The 18,411-nt window shown below is 47.1% G+C and overlaps 1 protein-coding gene across 1 annotated transcript in view; it reads right to left on the reverse strand.

Annotated features, from left to right (window-relative positions):
• The window catches only part of SNTG2 (syntrophin gamma 2), a 1,262,328-nt gene that overhangs the window by 892,696 nt on the left and 351,221 nt on the right, over positions 1-18,411 (reverse strand). Inside the window, exons 5-6 of the mRNA XM_078647499.1 lie at positions 16,445-16,488; positions 16,280-16,321 (exon numbers count right to left, since the gene is read on the reverse strand). Of these exons, the coding sequence (XP_078503625.1) occupies positions 16,280-16,321; positions 16,445-16,488 (86 nt within the window). The remainder of the gene's footprint in view (positions 1-16,279; positions 16,322-16,444; positions 16,489-18,411) is intronic.

Consider the following 18,411-nt stretch of genomic DNA (forward strand, 5'->3'; position numbering starts at 1 on the left):
TATTGATATTGTTTTCCATGAATTTCGAGTCCAGCATCAAATAGGGTGCAAATATTTGAAATATTATACTTCTGATCAGCAAACACAGTATGATTGACATTGTCTTCTATATGTGTTTTGCAATGTATTGCTATGTTCAAACACCACTACAAGATGGCCACCGTATTTTTACCTTTTTGTCCCTTGTTCATGTTTTCACTGTGGCAATCACGTGTGCATTTGTGTTTTTTGAAACTTTATTAATATGTGTTTAGGAACATTACTCAACTACCCGTGATCAAGGCGACTGGTTCGCTGAAACGCGTTGGGCTGTTCCATGTATCTGTGTTTTGGAACCGATGTAAATTAAAAGCAACTTGAAAAGTACACCCGACTGCTGGAGTAATTAACAAAGACGTGTTACCTGAATGGAGTGCATGGGCACAGTTTTTACTGTGCTTCGTGTACTACAATATATATATATATTGATGTTTACCGGCTGACCCAGTCGGGGATGCAGCCCCGCCGCAGAGCAGCGGTCCAAATTTGGTGCCACTTCAGCATTCATAAGGACAGGAGGCCATATCAGAAGGTTTACTCAGCAGCATGGAGAACATGAACATTATGTGCAAACCCACTTGGGCTTAATTTGGTTGGATTGTGACAGCGCACAGCACCCCACTGAGGGAAGAGACTACGAGTACCAGGAGGCTTTGCCGGTATTTACTGGGCGGGGTCCTGAAAGAAGATAAAATGCTCTGCAGCTGTTTTAACCACTATGCCTGTGAAAAAGTTATTGAATTCACGAAACGCGTCGGCATTTTATTTGTTGCAATGATGCCATGACTTCAAGTTGCTGCCTCTGAAATAAACGTGGAGAATCATCCTCCTGTGTGTGGCTCATCTGAAAGGGTAAAACTTTTTGTGGCTTGATGTTTACCGGCTGACCCAGTCGGGGATGCAGCCCCGCCGCAGAGCAGCGGTCCAAATTTGGTGCCACTTCAGCATTCATAAGGACAGGAGGCCATATCAGAAGGTTTACTCAGCAGCATGGAGAACATGAACATTATGTGCAAACCCACTTGGGCTTAATTTGGTTGGATTGTGACAGCGCACAGCACCCCACTGAGGGAAGAGACTACGAGTACCAGGAGGCTTTGCCGGTATTTACTGGGCGGGGTCCTGAAAGAAGATAAAATGCTCTGCAGCTGTTTTAACCACTATGCCTGTGAAAAAGTTATTGAATTCACGAAACGCGTCGGCATTTTATTTGTTGCAATGATGCCATGACTTCAAGTTGCTGCCTCTGAAATAAACGTGGAGAATCATCCTCCTGTGTGTGGCTCATCTGAAAGGGTAAAACTTTTTGTGGCTTGATGTTTACCGGCTGACCCAGTCGGGGATGCAGCCCCGCCGCAGAGCAGCGGTCCGAATTTGGTGCCACTTCAGCATTCATAAGGACAGGAGGCCATATCAGAAGGTTTACTCAGCAGCATGGAGAACATGAACATTATGTGCAAACCCACTTGGGCTTAATTTGGTTGGATTGTGACAGCGCACAGCACCCCACTGAGGGAAGAGACTACGAGTACCAGGAGGCTTTGCCGGTATTTACTGGGCGGGGTCCTGAAAGAAGATAAAATGCTCTGCAGCTGTTTTAACCACTATGCCTGTGAAAAAGTGATTGAATTCACGAAACGCGTCGGCATTTTATTTGTTGCAATGATGCCATGACTTCAAGTTGCTGCCTCTGAAATAAACGTGGAGAATCATCCTCCTGTGTGTGGCTCATCTGAAAGGGTAAAACTTTTTGTGGCTTGATGTTTACCGGCTGACCCAGTCGGGGATGCAGCCCCGCCGCAGAGCAGCGGTCCGAATTTGGTGCCACTTCAGCATTCATAAGGACAGGAGGCCATATCAGAAGGTTTACTCAGCAGCATGGAGAACATGAACATTATGTGCAAACCCACTTGGGCTTAATTTGGTTGGATTGTGACAGCGCACAGCACCCCACTGAGGGAAGAGACTACGAGTACCAGGAGGCTTTGACGGTATTTACTGGGCGGGGTCCTGAAAGAAGATAAAATGCTCTGCAGCTGTTTTAACCACTATGCCTGTGAAAAAGTGATTGAATTCACGAAACGCGTCGGCATTTTATTTGTTGCAATGATGCCATGACTTCAAGTTGCTGCCTCTGAAATAAACGTGGAGAATCATCCTCCTGTGTGTGGCTCATCTGAAAGAGTAAAACTTTTTGTGGCTTGATGTTTACCGGCTGACCCAGTCGGGGATGCAGCCCCGCCGCAGAGCAGCGGTCCGAATTTGGTGCCACTTCAGCATTCATAAGGACAGGAGGCCATATCAGAAGGTTTACTCAGCAGCATGGAGAACATGAACATTATGTGCAAACCCACTTGGGCTTAATTTGGTTGGATTGTGACAGCGCACAGCACCCCACTGAGGGAAGAGACTACGAGTACCAGGAGGCTTTGCCGGTATTTACTGGGCGGGGTCCTGAAAGAAGATAAAATGCTCTGCAGCTGTTTTAACCACTATGCCTGTGAAAAAGTGATTGAATTCACGAAACGCGTCGGCATTTTATTTGTTGCAATGATGCCATGACTTCAAGTTGCTGCCTCTGAAATAAACGTGGAGAATCATCCTCCTGTGTGTGGCTCATCTGAAAGGGTAAAACTTTTTGTGGCTTGATGTTTACCGGCTGACCCAGTCGGGGATGCAGCCCCGCCGCAGAGCAGCGGTCCGAATTTGGTGCCACTTCAGCATTCATAAGGACAGGAGGCCATATCAGAAGGTTTACTCAGCAGCATGGAGAACATGAACATTATGTGCAAACCCACTTGGGCTTAATTTGGTTGGATTGTGACAGCGCACAGTACCCCACTGAGGGAAGAGACTACGAGTACCAGGAGGCTTTGCCGGTATTTACTGGGCAGGGTCCTGAAAGAAGATAAAATGCTCTGCAGCTGTTTTAACCACTATGCCTGTGAAAAAGTGATTGAATTCACGAAACGCGTCGGCATTTTATTTGTTGCAATGATGCCATGACTTCAAGTTGCTGCCTCTGAAATAAACGTGGAGAATCATCCTCCTGTGTGTGGCTCATCTGAAAGGGTAAAACTTTTTGTGGCTTGATGTTTACCGGCTGACCCAGTCGGGGATGCAGCCCCGCCGCAGAGCAGCGGTCCGAATTTGGTGCCACTTCAGCATTCATAAGGACAGGAGGCCATATCAGAAGGTTTACTCAGCAGCATGGAGAACATGAACATTATGTGCAAACCCACTTGGGCTTAATTTGGTTGGATTGTGACAGCGCACAGCACCCCACTGAGGGAAGAGACTACGAGTACCAGGAGGCTTTGCCGGTATTTACTGGGCGGGGTCCTGAAAGAAGATAAAATGCTCTGCAGCTGTTTTAACCACTATGCCTGTGAAAAAGTGATTGAATTCACGAAACGCGTCGGCATTTTATTTGTTGCAATGATGCCATGACTTCAAGTTGCTGCCTCTGAAATAAACGTGGAGAATCATCCTCCTGTGTGTGGCTCATCTGAAAGGGTAAAACTTTTTGTGGCTTGATATATATATATATATATATATATGTTTGAGCAAAAGCCTTTGAGCTTTGAAGAGGGCTACTCACACGATGTCTGCCCTCCAGCCTTTCTGCCCTGCAGCACACATTGCCAGCCTTCATGTTTCAATTAGCCAAGTTCGACGCGTTTCAGGGCCAACGCCCCTTCCTCATGAACTGCGCATAAAGGGAGATGAAAAACACACTGTTCTTTCCTTTTCCGACCTTTATTGAAGGAGAGGAACGCCTACAGTGGGCGTGGCAGTAGTTGTAGATACCAGCGGAATGCTGGTTGATGCAGTCCAAAGTCAGTGGGTCCAGTGTTTAACCCTGAGTGGGCTCAGTCCCTTTATTGATTTGTGCGTTATTTTCCTTAAGTAGGAGGAAGGTTGGCATTTGCGTGCTGAAATAAAATTGGCATCGTGTACTTCAAACGAAAGGGAGACAGTTCCTTTTCTGAAGCGCCTTCCTGCTCCTGCTGATGTAATCTGGAACAACAAGTGGTGCCCCTCTCCCACGGCCAAAGGTAGCCGTGCAGGAATGTGTTTGAGCAAAAGCCTTTGAGCTTTGAAGAGGGCTACTCACACGATGTCTGCCCTCCAGCCTTTCTGCCCTGCAGCACACATTGCCAGCCTTCATGTTTCAATTAGCCAAGTTCGACGCGTTTCAGGGCCAACGCCCCTTCCTCATGAACTGCGCATAAAGGGAGATGAAAAACACACTGTTCTTTCCTTTTCCGACCTTTATTGAAGGAGAGGAACGCCTACAGTGGGCGTGGCAGTAGTTGTAGATACCAGCGGAATGCTGGTTGATGCAGTCCAAAGTCAGTGGGTCCAGTGTTTAACCCTGAGTGGGCTCAGTCCCTTTATTGATTTGTGCGTTATTTTCCTTAAGTAGGAGGAAGGTTGGCATTTGCGTGCTGAAATAAAATTGGCATCGTGTACTTCAAACGAAAGGGAGACAGTTCCTTTTCTGAAGCGCCTTCCTGCTCCTGCTGATGTAATCTGGAACAACAAGTGGTGCCCCTCTCCCACGGCCAAAGGTAGCCGTGCAGGAATGTGTTTGAGCAAAAGCCTTTGAGCTTTGAAGAGGGCTACTCACACGATGTCTGCCCTCCAGCCTTTCTGCCCTGCAGCACACATTGCCAGCCTTCATGTTTCAATTAGCCAAGTTCGACGCGTTTCAGGGCCAACGCCCCTTCCTCATGAACTGCGCATAAAGGGAGATGAAAAACACACTGTTCTTTCCTTTTCCGACCTTTATTGAAGGAGAGGAACGCCTACAGTGGGCGTGGCAGTAGTTGTAGATACCAGCGGAATGCTGGTTGATGCAGTCCAAAGTCAGTGGGTCCAGTGTTTAACCCTGAGTGGGCTCAGTCCCTTTATTGATTTGTGCGTTATTTTCCTTAAGTAGGAGGAAGGTTGGCATTTGCGTGCTGAAATAAAATTGGCATCGTGTACTTCAAACGAAAGGGAGACAGTTCCTTTTCTGAAGCGCCTTCCTGCTCCTGCTGATGTAATCTGGAACAACAAGTGGTGCCCCTCTCCCACGGCCAAAGGTAGCCGTGCAGGAATGTGTTTGAGCAAAAGCCTTTGAGCTTTGAAGAGGGCTACTCACACGATGTCTGCCCTCCAGCCTTTCTGCCCTGCAGCACACATTGCCAGCCTTCATGTTTCAATTAGCCAAGTTCGACGCGTTTCAGGGCCAACGCCCCTTCCTCATGAACTGCGCATAAAGGGAGATGAAAAACACACTGTTCTTTCCTTTTCCGACCTTTATTGAAGGAGAGGAACGCCTACAGTGGGCGTGGCAGTAGTTGTAGATACCAGCGGAATGCTGGTTGATGCAGTCCAAAGTCAGTGGGTCCAGTGTTTAACCCTGAGTGGGCTCAGTCCCTTTATTGATTTGTGCGTTATTTTCCTTAAGTAGGAGGAAGGTTGGCATTTGCGTGCTGAAATAAAATTGGCATCGTGTACTTCAAACGAAAGGGAGACAGTTCCTTTTCTGAAGCGCCTTCCTGCTCCTGCTGATGTAATCTGGAACAACAAGTGGTGCCCCTCTCCCACGGCCAAAGGTAGCCGTGCAGGAATGTGTTTGAGCAAAAGCCTTTGAGCTTTGAAGAGGGCTACTCACACGATGTCTGCCCTCCAGCCTTTCTGCCCTGCAGCACACATTGCCAGCCTTCATGTTTCAATTAGCCAAGTTCGACGCGTTTCAGGGCCAACGCCCCTTCCTCATGAACTGCGCATAAAGGGAGATGAAAAACACACTGTTCTTTCCTTTTCCGACCTTTATTGAAGGAGAGGAACGCCTACAGTGGGCGTGGCAGTAGTTGTAGATACCAGCGGAATGCTGGTTGATGCAGTCCAAAGTCAGTGGGTCCAGTGTTTAACCCTGAGTGGGCTCAGTCCCTTTATTGATTTGTGCGTTATTTTCCTTAAGTAGGAGGAAGGTTGGCATTTGCGTGCTGAAATAAAATTGGCATCGTGTACTTCAAACGAAAGGGAGACAGTTCCTTTTCTGAAGCGCCTTCCTGCTCCTGCTGATGTAATCTGGAACAACAAGTGGTGCCCCTCTCCCACGGCCAAAGGTAGCCGTGCAGGAATGTGTTTGAGCAAAAGCCTTTGAGCTTTGAAGAGGGCTACTCACACGATGTCTGCCCTCCAGCCTTTCTGCCCTGCAGCACACATTGCCAGCCTTCATGTTTCAATTAGCCAAGTTCGACGCGTTTCAGGGCCAACGCCCCTTCCTCATGAACTGCGCATAAAGGGAGATGAAAAACACACTGTTCTTTCCTTTTCCGACCTTTATTGAAGGAGAGGAACGCCTACAGTGGGCGTGGCAGTAGTTGTAGATACCAGCGGAATGCTGGTTGATGCAGTCCAAAGTCAGTGGGTCCAGTGTTTAACCCTGAGTGGGCTCAGTCCCTTTATTGATTTGTGCGTTATTTTCCTTAAGTAGGAGGAAGGTTGGCATTTGCGTGCTGAAATAAAATTGGCATCGTGTACTTCAAACGGGTTAAACACTGGACCCACTGACTTTGGACTGCATCAACCAGCATTCCGCTGGTATCTACAACTACTGCCACGCCCACTGTAGGCGTTCCTCTCCTTCAATAAAGGTCGGAAAAGGAAAGAACAGTGTGTTTTTCATCTCCCTTTATGCGCAGTTCATGAGGAAGGGGCGTTGGCCCTGAAACGCGTCGAACTTGGCTAATTGAAACATGAAGGCTGGCAATGTGTGCTGCAGGGCAGAAAGGCTGGAGGGCAGACATCGTGTGAGTAGCCCTCTTCAAAGCTCAAAGGCTTTTGCTCAAACACATTCCTGCACGGCTACCTTTGGCCGTGGGAGAGGGGCACCACTTGTTGTTCCAGATTACATCAGCAGGAGCAGGAAGGCGCTTCAGAAAAGGAACTGTCTCCCTTTCGTTTGAAGTACACGATGCCAATTTTATTTCAGCACGCAAATGCCAACCTTCCTCCTACTTAAGGAAAATAACGCACAAATCAATAAAGGGACTGAGCCCACTCAGGGTTAAACACTGGACCCACTGACTTTGGACTGCATCAACCAGCATTCCGCTGGTATCTACAACTACTGCCACGCCCACTGTAGGCGTTCCTCTCCTTCAATAAAGGTCGGAAAAGGAAAGAACAGTGTGTTTTTCATCTCCCTTTATGCGCAGTTCATGAGGAAGGGGCGTTGGCCCTGAAACGCGTCGAACTTGGCTAATTGAAACATGAAGGCTGGCAATGTGTGCTGCAGGGCAGAAAGGCTGGAGGGCAGACATCGTGTGAGTAGCCCTCTTGAAAGCTCAAAGGCTTTTGCTCAAACACATTCCTGCACGGCTACCTTTGGCCGTGGGAGAGGGGCACCACTTGTTGTTCCAGATTACATCAGCAGGAGCAGGAAGGCGCTTCAGAAAAGGAACTGTCTCCCTTTCGTTTGAAGTACACGATGCCAATTTTATTTCAGCACGCAAATGCCAACCTTCCTCCTACTTAAGGAAAATAACGCACAAATCAATAAAGGGACTGAGCCCACTCAGGGTTAAACACTGGACCCACTGACTTTGGACTGCATCAACCAGCATTCCGCTGGTATCTACAACTACTGCCACGCCCACTGTAGGCGTTCCTCTCCTTCAATAAAGGTCGGAAAAGGAAAGAACAGTGTGTTTTTCATCTCCCTTTATGCGCAGTTCATGAGGAAGGGGCGTTGGCCCTGAAACGCGTCGAACTTGGCTAATTGAAACATGAAGGCTGGCAATGTGTGCTGCAGGGCAGAAAGGCTGGAGGGCAGACATCGTGTGAGTAGCCCTCTTCAAAGCTCAAAGGCTTTTGCTCAAACATATATATATATATATATATATATATATATATATATACATACATATATATGTAAGCTCCGTCCTCCTCCCGTCGGGATGAATGAAGCACTCACAGGGGTGTTGGATTTTCTCCAAAATTCTTATTTATTTCATTTTGCCAGCCATAACATGGCGCGTTTCAGCTACTGCCTTATTCTTATGTTATACTGTTTTGCGCTCAAACGCCATTATTCAAAAGAAATCAACATCAGGTCACATGAAGTTACTGTAACTGCTCCTTCTTCAGGGGGGTACGGTTAGCGACTCTTCGTTTCAGCTTCTAGGCCAGTGTGGTGGTGTAACAGCTATGCATAAGGGTAGACCAGTGGTCCTACCCAAGAAATTCAAAAGGTTTGTAATGTAATATATTGTAAGAAAGGGAGGATGGGTGGATGGTTCATGTGGAATCCATGTTATGCTTTGTACCCACATGTATGACATTTGCTGTACCACATGTATAACTATGATTTCCACCATTCTCCTGTGCAGAATCCATATAGGCTTTGTACCTATCTAAAAGCTTTTTACTGTCATCTTTCTCTGATAGGATCTGGAAATGCGTGGTGTATTGTATTCTTTATTTAGTTACTATTAATATGTAAGTCTTTTTCTGGAAGGTAGTATTCCTCTTGGTAGATATAGTAGTGCAATTGTATCGTTATACAATTTATTGCTATTATTGTGTAATGACGGAAGATGCGGTATCCTGATTTAGCTCCTTGGTAACAGGATGCCACAAATTCTGGAATATAGACTATAGAATATAGAATATAGAATATGTTAGGATGGCAGATGGAGGGAGTTGCAGATGTGGTCAGATGTACCTGGTTGCTCTCAATGAAATTAGCTACTTACCTGCTTACTCAAGTGGAGTCCTTACACCCACAAAACATGAATTTACATTTGATAATACTTTTTTAAGAACTCTTTTTATTAAACATTTGCTTGGTACAGCATTGCAGTTTGTTACAGAAAGAGAGGTGTAATACAGTCGGTAAATTGTGAGGATGAGTAATGAGAGGTCTCTCCATTTGGAACATGTTGTCCCCTTTTGTACACACCCATGCCTGAGGTTTATTTCCTTTATAGGGCCTGTATCGGATGTTATCTAATATGCCTATACTCGTCCCAATGACCCAGACCTTTTCCTAATTTTTGGGGCATCTTCTACTTTGATAAATAACCTTTTTTGCCTGCTGGCACCAGACCATGTTGATTTTCCAGTCCCTCACACTAGGTGGGGCCACTGCTCCCCATGCACGAGCAATGTTTCTCGATGCTAGCCCCGGGGCCAGCATAAACCAGCTTCCTAGGTATTTGGGCCACATCTCCTTCCCTGTTATCCCCAAAATGTGCCATCTTGCTTCTAGTGGGACCTGGAGACCCATGGCTGCGGCCGTAATCCTGGTCAATCTCTCCCACTAGCACTGGATGTTGGGGCAGGCACAAATGATATGAAAGAAGGATCCCACCTTCCTGCGCCCACTGGTGCATCGATCGGAGTCACAACAGCCTCATCTTTATTTGAGTGTTTTAAAGTCATACGACCTGTGTAAGATACAGAGCTGAACCAATCGAAATCACACACACATGTCAATCCCTTTAGAGCATTACAGTGCCTCTGCCCAATAATCATCCTCCAGGAGCCCTATGTCTGCTTCCTACATCTCTTTCATGGTTCCTAGGTATGAGAGATGGCCTTTTCCACCATCGGGTCCAGAAGAAGTCTTCAAGGGGAGAGTACTTTGGTATCTGCTCTTCTTCTGGCAGGTGGCAGCATAGGGCATCGGAAGTGCTCGGTATCTGCCATCTTGTCTTCCGTCTTTAGATCGTCAAAGAGATCATTGCCCCATCTAGCCAGACATCCCCGAGATGATCAATACCTATTAGGCTACAGCTGCGGAAGCCCTGTAGGTGTCCCACCTCTTGCAGCCCATCACAGGTCCAGAGAGGGGTCTGAGCAGTCATTTTGAGCCCTCAGTTTGTTTCAACACCTCTCGCCACATTCGCACTACTGTCTGCGTATGAGTTGGGAGCTGGAGTACTGTTCCAGCCAATATGTCAGCTCTGTGGTGCCTGTAAACACCCAGTTGTTAACTTTTATCAATTGGGATACAAGGTAGTAGTACCTAATGTCTGTAACTTCCAAACCACCCTTGTACATTCAGTGCTGAAGTTTTCGCAGTGCCTTTTGCGGAGTATCCCCTTCCCACAACAGGTCGCAGAGTTCTGAGTCAATAGTCTGGAAAACCTTGTTTGGAATTTTGTAGGGAGTGTTCTGAGCAGGTATAATAAATGTGGAAGGGACATCATCTTGAACAAATCGATCCATCAAGGAGATCGGATGCTGCCTGCAGTGGGTAACATCCTCCTTCAACCTCTTTAACTGTGGGAGTATGCTGAGTAATATGAATTCCCCCTCTCATCAAGTGAGATGGATACCCAGGTATTGGAACTTTTCTTTCCTTACCAACACTGCACAAGCGGATGTCAGGGGGGAGCTCACTGGCAAACGGAAACACCAGGGATTTATCCCAGTTTATCTAGTATCCCTAGTAGCTGCCAAACAGCTGTAAGATGTGTAGGAGTCGATGGATTGTCTGCTGGGGTTTATGCACATATAGACAATATCCGCATACAGAGAAATATGCTCTTCCCAGCCTCCCACACTTACGCTACCATTAACAAGCAGATCTTGGCACCCACACTGTGAGTGGCTCAAGTGCCAGTGCGAAAATCATGGGGGGAAGAGAGCATGCCTGACAGGTGCCCCTGTGCAGTATGAATGACCTGGACACCACCCCAATGCCCTGACTCTCACAGTTGAGTCACCATAGAGAAGTCTGACCCATTCACAACATTTTTCCACAAAGCCCATTCTTGTCAGGACTCCAAACAAGTATGATCATTTGATTCTGTCAAATGCCATACAAGCATCCAATGAGAGCAACACCACTGCCTCAGTTAGACGGACCGCCATCATTGCATGACTCCGTAGAGTTGCTGGTGATTCTGCCTGGTACTCTTCTGTGGCAAAAAACCCAACTGGTCGGTATGGATAACTGAGGTGAGTATTGGGTGCTGTCTAATGCCTAGTGCCTTGGCCAAAGCTTTGGGTTCAAAATCCAGCAAGTAGATGGGCCTATATGAGTCACAATGGTCCAGAGATTTGTCTTTTTTTGGGATGATTATTATGGCGACTAGTTTGACGCCTTCAGCCAGCTGCCCGCTCTCCCTTGCTCTTGAAACATGTTGAGCATAGTTTGTGCCACTTTATCTGCCACACATTTATACAGTTCCGTGGGCAGCCTGTTCAGACCTGTCGCCTTACTGGTTTGTATGAAAGCAAACACAAGGAGATGATGGATGGAGCGCTGAAACTTTTCATACACTGGGCGCAGGGTCAAGACTGATTTGCATATGGCTGGGTCCAAACAGGAATAGCATGGTGAGCAAAAGAATTATGGATTTAGGCCCAGATCTCTGTACTGGTGGGACGGGTGTGCCCAGACGTGGATCTTGTGCTTTCCATGCTACTGGAGTCAAGCTATCGTGGCTGATGAGGGCTGAAAGGGGTACTAGGATGCTTGTTTCCAGTCCAAGGAGGACCTGGCATGGCAGTTCCGGCTGGACTGTTCCCATTGGGCGCAGGGTCAATACTGGTTTGCATATGACTGGGTCCAAACAGGAATGGCATGGTGAGCAACAAAATGATGGATTTAGGCCCAGATCTCTGTACTGGGGTGAATGTATGACATTCTTCTGCATTCTGTCCATCAATTGTTCTTTTTGCATTACTGGATTGTATGTTTCATATTGCACTCCTGTCTCCTTCACCTTTCAGGCCCCTGTCTAATTCTTCTCTCTCTTCCACTGGAGATATCCCCGAGCAGATCCGCACAGTTGTCCCTGGATCTGTTGGAGACCAAATGGCATAGGGCCTCATAGTACCCCGAAAACGCCTTGGCTATGTCCCTACCTTTGGTAAATAGGGGTTTGTATTGTATTCTCAGCTCCCTCTGCTTATAGTGCAATTGGTACCCCAGTAAGTGGTCAGGGTCCCTCTCCTGCTCCATTTAGACTCCAGTGCCTCTACATCCCTTTCCAGGGTTGATGGGGGGCGTCACTTCTTCCATGCCCCCCATCAACACTTGGGTGTTGCCTCATTGTAGGCATCCCATAGGATGTTGGGGGAGTCAACTGACCCTATGTTTTCCAGTAAATATTGGTCTGTCCTGTCCTTAACATTCCCCAAAATCATTGGACCCTGAGATGCCAAGGATCAATGCGAGGCGGGAGGGTAAGATCATGGATTAGTCCCTGGAGTAGTACTTATACCGGGGAGTGATCAGAAATGCCCCCTGCTCTCTGATGTGCCCCACAGACTTACCCTACATTTGTGCACTGTGATGTAGTCTAGGTGGGACCCACTACCATGTGCCACCGCCAAATGTGTGTATTGCCTGGCTGTTGGATTATGTGCAAATGACCAAAGATCTCCAAGCCCCATCGCCTCCAGAAATTCTCTCAGCAGCTCCTGGACTGTGGTTTGAAGGGAAGTCTACATCCTATCTATATCGGGAGACATTGGAATGTTCATATCGCCTCCCAATATCAGGACACTCGGGGCCATATCCATCAGTAGTTTACTGACCTCCGGGAAGGTGTCTGCATGAAGTCTTGGTGTTATGTATGTGGAGCAGAGGTTCAGGGTGTGACCCTCCCAGGTCCCTGCTTGTGCCACATTTCTACCCAGGGGGTCTTGCCACCTGCATCCGGGCAGGAAGGGGACTGAGTTCTTTATCAGAATGGCCACCCCTCTGGAGCCTGACATAAACCTAGTGTGGTCCAAGAGGGTATAGCCAAATGTATTCTTGCTAGATAGCGGTTTCCCTTCAGGTGAGTCTCCTTCAATAGGACTATATCTGGGCACTGTCTGCACAGGGATCGTAGGAGCATGGTACGCCTGTTCATGTCACCAAGGCCATTGACCTTCCACATCTGGACCGTTCGGGCCAACGCTGGTTGTACTGCTATGTCCTATCTAAAATTAAAAGTGTTGCGTGTGTGTTGAACTGGTATTTCCATAGTGTTATCAACAATCACAAAATTCAAACATAAATCAAAACTTTGTAAAGATTCTCTCTTTTGAAATGCCCCCTCCCTGCTACCTTGCACCATAGGTCTGGAACCACCCATATCCCTAATTTGCAGAGTGCCTGTCACCCAAAAATAGCTATTACCATAACTTGGGGTTGGCCAGCACCGCTGCATCAGACCATTTAGTGGCTCTACCCCTTGTTTGTTCACTTAGCAGTTGGTGTCCACCTACAGCCCACAGTTATCCTTTCTGCACTTACATACATTCCGCGGTGGTGGGTAATCCAATGTCCATGCCTCCGGCCAGCCTCCCGGGTAGGTGCCTTGGATGGATGATTCCGGATGAGAACCACACCCACGACCAAACTGCTTTCATATGGAGTTCAGGGAACAACCCTCCTTGATCACTTCGTCAGGTTTGTAGAATGGAAACTCAATCAGTCTCCTCATCTGCGTCAGCATCCTGCATCCCTCATTGACTGCCTTCTTTTCAGTCCCACCGTTGCTCCTTGGCTGGTCTCTGTGGTCTCCTTGCCACTCGACCCCCCTCAAACCAGTCCCACATCTCCTCTGGTGTAATGAAGTACCAGGACATGCCATCCAGCACCCTGAGAACTCGGGGACAACATCATACATTTGAGGTGTTCTGCACTGAGTGCTCTCTTGACCTCCACAAAGGTGTGCCGTTGCCTCTGCACCTGCAGCATAAAGTCCGTAAAGAACCAAATTGTTACGTGGTCGTGGACTAGGTATCCCGGGATTCTGACAACCTGCAGTATTGCACCTGTAGTAGAGGATTCTGGCTATAATTGTCTGGGGAGTTCACCGGGATTTGGCATTGGGATTGGCACTCTATGCACCCTTTCAACCATGAAAAAGGTTGACGGATGTTTAGGCTTCAGATTATTGAGGATAAGATCTTCCACAAAAAGGTCCACACTGCAGACTTCTGCCCCCTCTAGGACCCCCACCACTCTTATGTTGTTTCTGCAGACCCGACCTTCTTGGTCTTCAAAATTTTGCTGCTATGAGTTTGTGTTGGTGAGTCAGCTGCTGCTCTTTTTTTCCAACCGACGTGTCATGGATTGAAGTGATCAGATATTTTTCTCTGCAACCTTCTCTGATATCTTGTTTACATCCACTCAGAGGAGGTTAATGTCTACAGTTACCTTGTCCAGCTTGGGCTCCAAGGTATTTTTTAAGTCAGATATAGCCTCTATGATGGCCACCAAAGAGGGCTCTGCAGCTGCCTGGCCCTTTACGAACGTCAGGCCCTCCTCCGCCACCTGTCTGGGCACTGAATATTTATACATCTGGTTGGCTTTGGCCAGGGGTGCCCCTTATGGTCTCATTGCTGTCCCACTTGCGTCTCTAGATTCTGAAGATGTCTGCTTACACCTGTGCCAGCCTCCTTACCATGTCGTGCCCCAAAGTGAGGGGTGGTCACAATATGGGGCTCTGCAATTGCACTGCTTTTTAGCACCAATGTGTTGCTAAACTGTAGGGACTGCTCCATCCTCCCATGGCTACTTCACCATTCACTGCGCTAGGGGGAGGGGAGATACCCCACCAACTCACCAGCACCCTGTGGTATGCCTGATCCCTGGGTTACCCTCCTTCCTTCTCCTACTTAGTCACACTGTCATCTGCAGTGCTTACTGGACTTCCCTGCCTGAATCACTATGTTCAGGTTCCAATGTGTCAGGCCTGGGCCCCTCACCTACTTCTCCACCAACCACAGCTGGAGGGGGGCAGCAAGATGTTCTTGTCTCGTCTCCTTTGCCACCACTAAGTCCACTGACTGGCTGGACCGCCTCCTCCTCAGCGGTTTGTTTGCCACACACACCCGCTCCTGGCAATGGGGCTCTTCCTGCACCTCCCCAGCATCTCGTACCCTGGGGGAGAGGTGAAAAAGTGAGGCACCCACTCCACAACCCGCTGCACTGATTACCAGGCACTGGTGTATAAGGGGCTGTCTCTGCTGCCCCCAATGCTCCTATTTAACTTACTCATTTGATGTTCCCTCTGAAGATGGGGACGGTGGAGTCACCAGGCCCCGGCCGCCACTGCATGCGGCCTTCCCTCACAGTCAAGGCCAATCCGCATGCTGCAGTGGATGCTGCTCTTAGAGGCCCTCCACCATTGCTCCTGAAGCCAGGGTTCTTCTCTACGGATCCCTTGACTCCCCTACTTGGCCGAACCTCCTCAGGTGGGTCTCCTCTGTGACTCAGTGTTCTGTGGGTCGACTGTTGCACTCCTGGCTGGCCACTCACCATCATTCGACTCTCCCGCTGCGGGTGGTGGTGGTGGAAAGATTTTTCATTTGGGTACTTCAGGCAGCTCTGGCATCGCCAGGACTCTGCCGCATCTGTGATCTGTGCTATGTGTGAGGCACAGCCCCTCCCAGTCCGCCCTCTGTCGGGCTACACTTTGCCACCTGGGTCCACACATTCAGGCCTCCTCCATTGCTGTTGTCTTCGCTATGCCACCCCCAGTTCCCAATCAGCTCCCAGGGGTGCAGCGGGTGATCACAGTCACCCCGATATGCTGTGTGGGCCAGAGTCGGGAGGATTAAGATTAGATTAATGGGGGCAGGGTAACACCCACCACGGATCTTAAGGATTATACGGCCATCTTGGTTGGTGCGAATCCACACCTCACAATTGGCAATCTGTATCTTACAATCTGTATCTTACAACCATATATTTCCGACTAACAACACTGAGAATATGGGGATACATTTACAAATATCCCATGTCACAAGGCAGTGGAATGGTCTTTGAGCTTCATCTGAATTACAACTCAATCTAGTATTTGTGCTGTGCTATACAAAGTAATCAAGCATAGTGCAAAGGACTGCTTTTTCTGAACAAAATGAGTTTTGACGAGGCGGGATTAATCGTGTAAATCCTGGCATTATGACACAGACACTGAAGGCAGTAAACAAGAGAGCATAAAGTCAATGTTCTCCTTGATGCCTGCTGAGATCTTTCAAACATTGGAAGACACCCGTCTGGGGTAGCTTCAACTTTGCAAATGGTTACTGCATGCATTTATTAGTCAGTACCCACACAATGAAGGATATTCTTAGACTCATTCCAGGTATGCAAAAATATGGTATTATTTAAATATGTATTGCAAAATAATTAAAATAGCTACGAATATCGACTGTAAGGTATAATAATAAACAATATCTTATTCTTAATAAAACAAACTAAGACAAAATGCATACAACTCACCACTTCCTCATGTGTAGAATGCTCTACATTTATGCCATTGACCTAAAAATTTGGAAAAAATAAATTCATAAATAAATAATAAATAAAGACACTGGCTGGAACAATGCAAACAAACATGGTTGAGCTCAAGTAATAATTAATTTGTTTTAATTCCTGTTTCCTCACCTGTATTAATGCATCCCCTACAAACAACATCCCCGTTTGGTCAGCTGTGAATAGGATGACAAGAAGTGTTAATGTAAGAAATGGGGAATTAACCAATAAATAACTAAAACCTTTGTTTGATTAAAATGATTGACATTGATGAAAATGCCATTGTGGTTAGAATCCGTACCCATCCCAAAAATTTGAATAACATCGTACTTCTATTAAAATATTTTGAGAAGTAATTACAGTAGCAGATGTGCTATTTCGACTAAGGGTGAATTTGCCTTTATGCAATACAAGTATATTCAATATATATTCACTTGTGATGAATGAACAATCCAAACAAGAGCCATGTGCTCGTTATTTCTGCACTCATGTTCTAAACTTGAGATAAATAAAGCCGTTTTGAAGGTGGCACCATGAAGGCATTGAAGGTGTTTCCTTACTTTTTCTTTTTCAACTACAGAAATCGTTTTTTCCAAGACCTCAAGGAAGACCAAAGAAAGCAGAGAATTTCAATGACTAAGTTTGGAAGGAGATGGGTGGGGAGGTGCAACCTAACAACTTAATACTATAATATCATGTTGGTTTATATCACAGTTCACTGAGACAACTCTTTTCAAACTCTGATAGTTAGATCAGAAGCAACAAGATTGTTTTGGGTTAAAGCAGTACCAAACAACATTAAAGCCAAGAAACAACAAAATAACATTTCCAAACAAATGAAAAAGAAACATAATATGTATTAATCAAAATGACACCGAAAACGTTTTAAAAATCAGAGGAAGGAAAATCAAGAAATGTTACATTTTTTTATGTTAGTAAATGTCCATTAGAACGATAGTGATATACAAGATAATGTTATATGTATGCACGTATGTATATGGTATTTCTATAGCACAAAGCTAGTCAAAACGCAGCAGAAGGCTGTGCATAGTCAAAGACAAGCATAAAGTCAACGAGCAATATGAGCCAAATCTGGGATGTGGGTGAATATTGCAGTTTGATGAAGTGTAGTTTAATGAGGTGAGTCTTCAACTCTTTCCTAACTTGAAACAACAATGGGGCAAATTGCTTGCAAGATCTTGCAACGTGGATGTCCGCTAACTGTTTAAAATTGAACGGTAGCAAGACCGAGGTGCTCGTGGTGGGGGGAGGGCCCTCTGCGTGGTCGTCGGCATGGTGGCCGCCCTGTCTGGGTGAGGTCCCGGCTCCTTGTCAGGAGGCCAAGAACCTCGGCGTGTGGCTGGACAAAGACCTGGCTTTCGGTCCCCAGGTGAGCCGGGTGACGGGGATGTGCTTCGGGGTCCTAAGAGCCTTAAGGAAAGTCTTAGATCTGCTTCCCATTTCCGCTCGAAGTTGCTGGTGCACGCCCTGGTCACCTCACGACTTGACTATGGTAACCTGCTCTATCTGGGGGCCACGAAAAAGGTCATGGGCCGCCTTCAAGTCCTTCAAAACGCCGCAGCACGGCTTGTACTCAGGCTCCCTAGGAGATCACCATCAATTCCTGCTCTTCAAGCCCTCCACTGGCTTCCTATGGAGGAGAGGGTTGAGTTTAAAACCCTCTCCACATGTCATCGGATCCTGAGTGGTAAAGCCCCTGTACCGCTTCAGAATCTGGTGTCCCACTACGAGCCTACCCGTAAGTTACGGTCGTCTCAGACCGGACTGCTGACGGTTCCCAGGGTTAGGAAGGCTCGTATGGGAGGGAGATCTTTTAGATTTCTCGCTCCCAAATGCTGGAATATCCTGCCTCCAGAACTACGTCTTGAACCTTCTGAAACCCTGTTCAGAAAAAAGCTCAAAACTCACCTTTTTAGCAGGTAACTACTTATGGGCGGGAGGGTGGTCATTGCTCACTTACTACAGCGCGGGGACACGCCAGTGGCGTCACCAGGCGCTTTACAAATGCCCAAAATAGAAATAGTGGTGGCTGGTGACATTTGAAAGTGGTGTGTCGCAAAAGTTTGGGATAAGTGACA

The sequence above is a fragment of the Lissotriton helveticus genome, chromosome 6, assembly GCF_964261635.1.
Source record: "Lissotriton helveticus chromosome 6, aLisHel1.1, whole genome shotgun sequence".
Taxonomy (NCBI): Eukaryota; Metazoa; Chordata; class Amphibia; order Caudata; family Salamandridae; genus Lissotriton; species Lissotriton helveticus.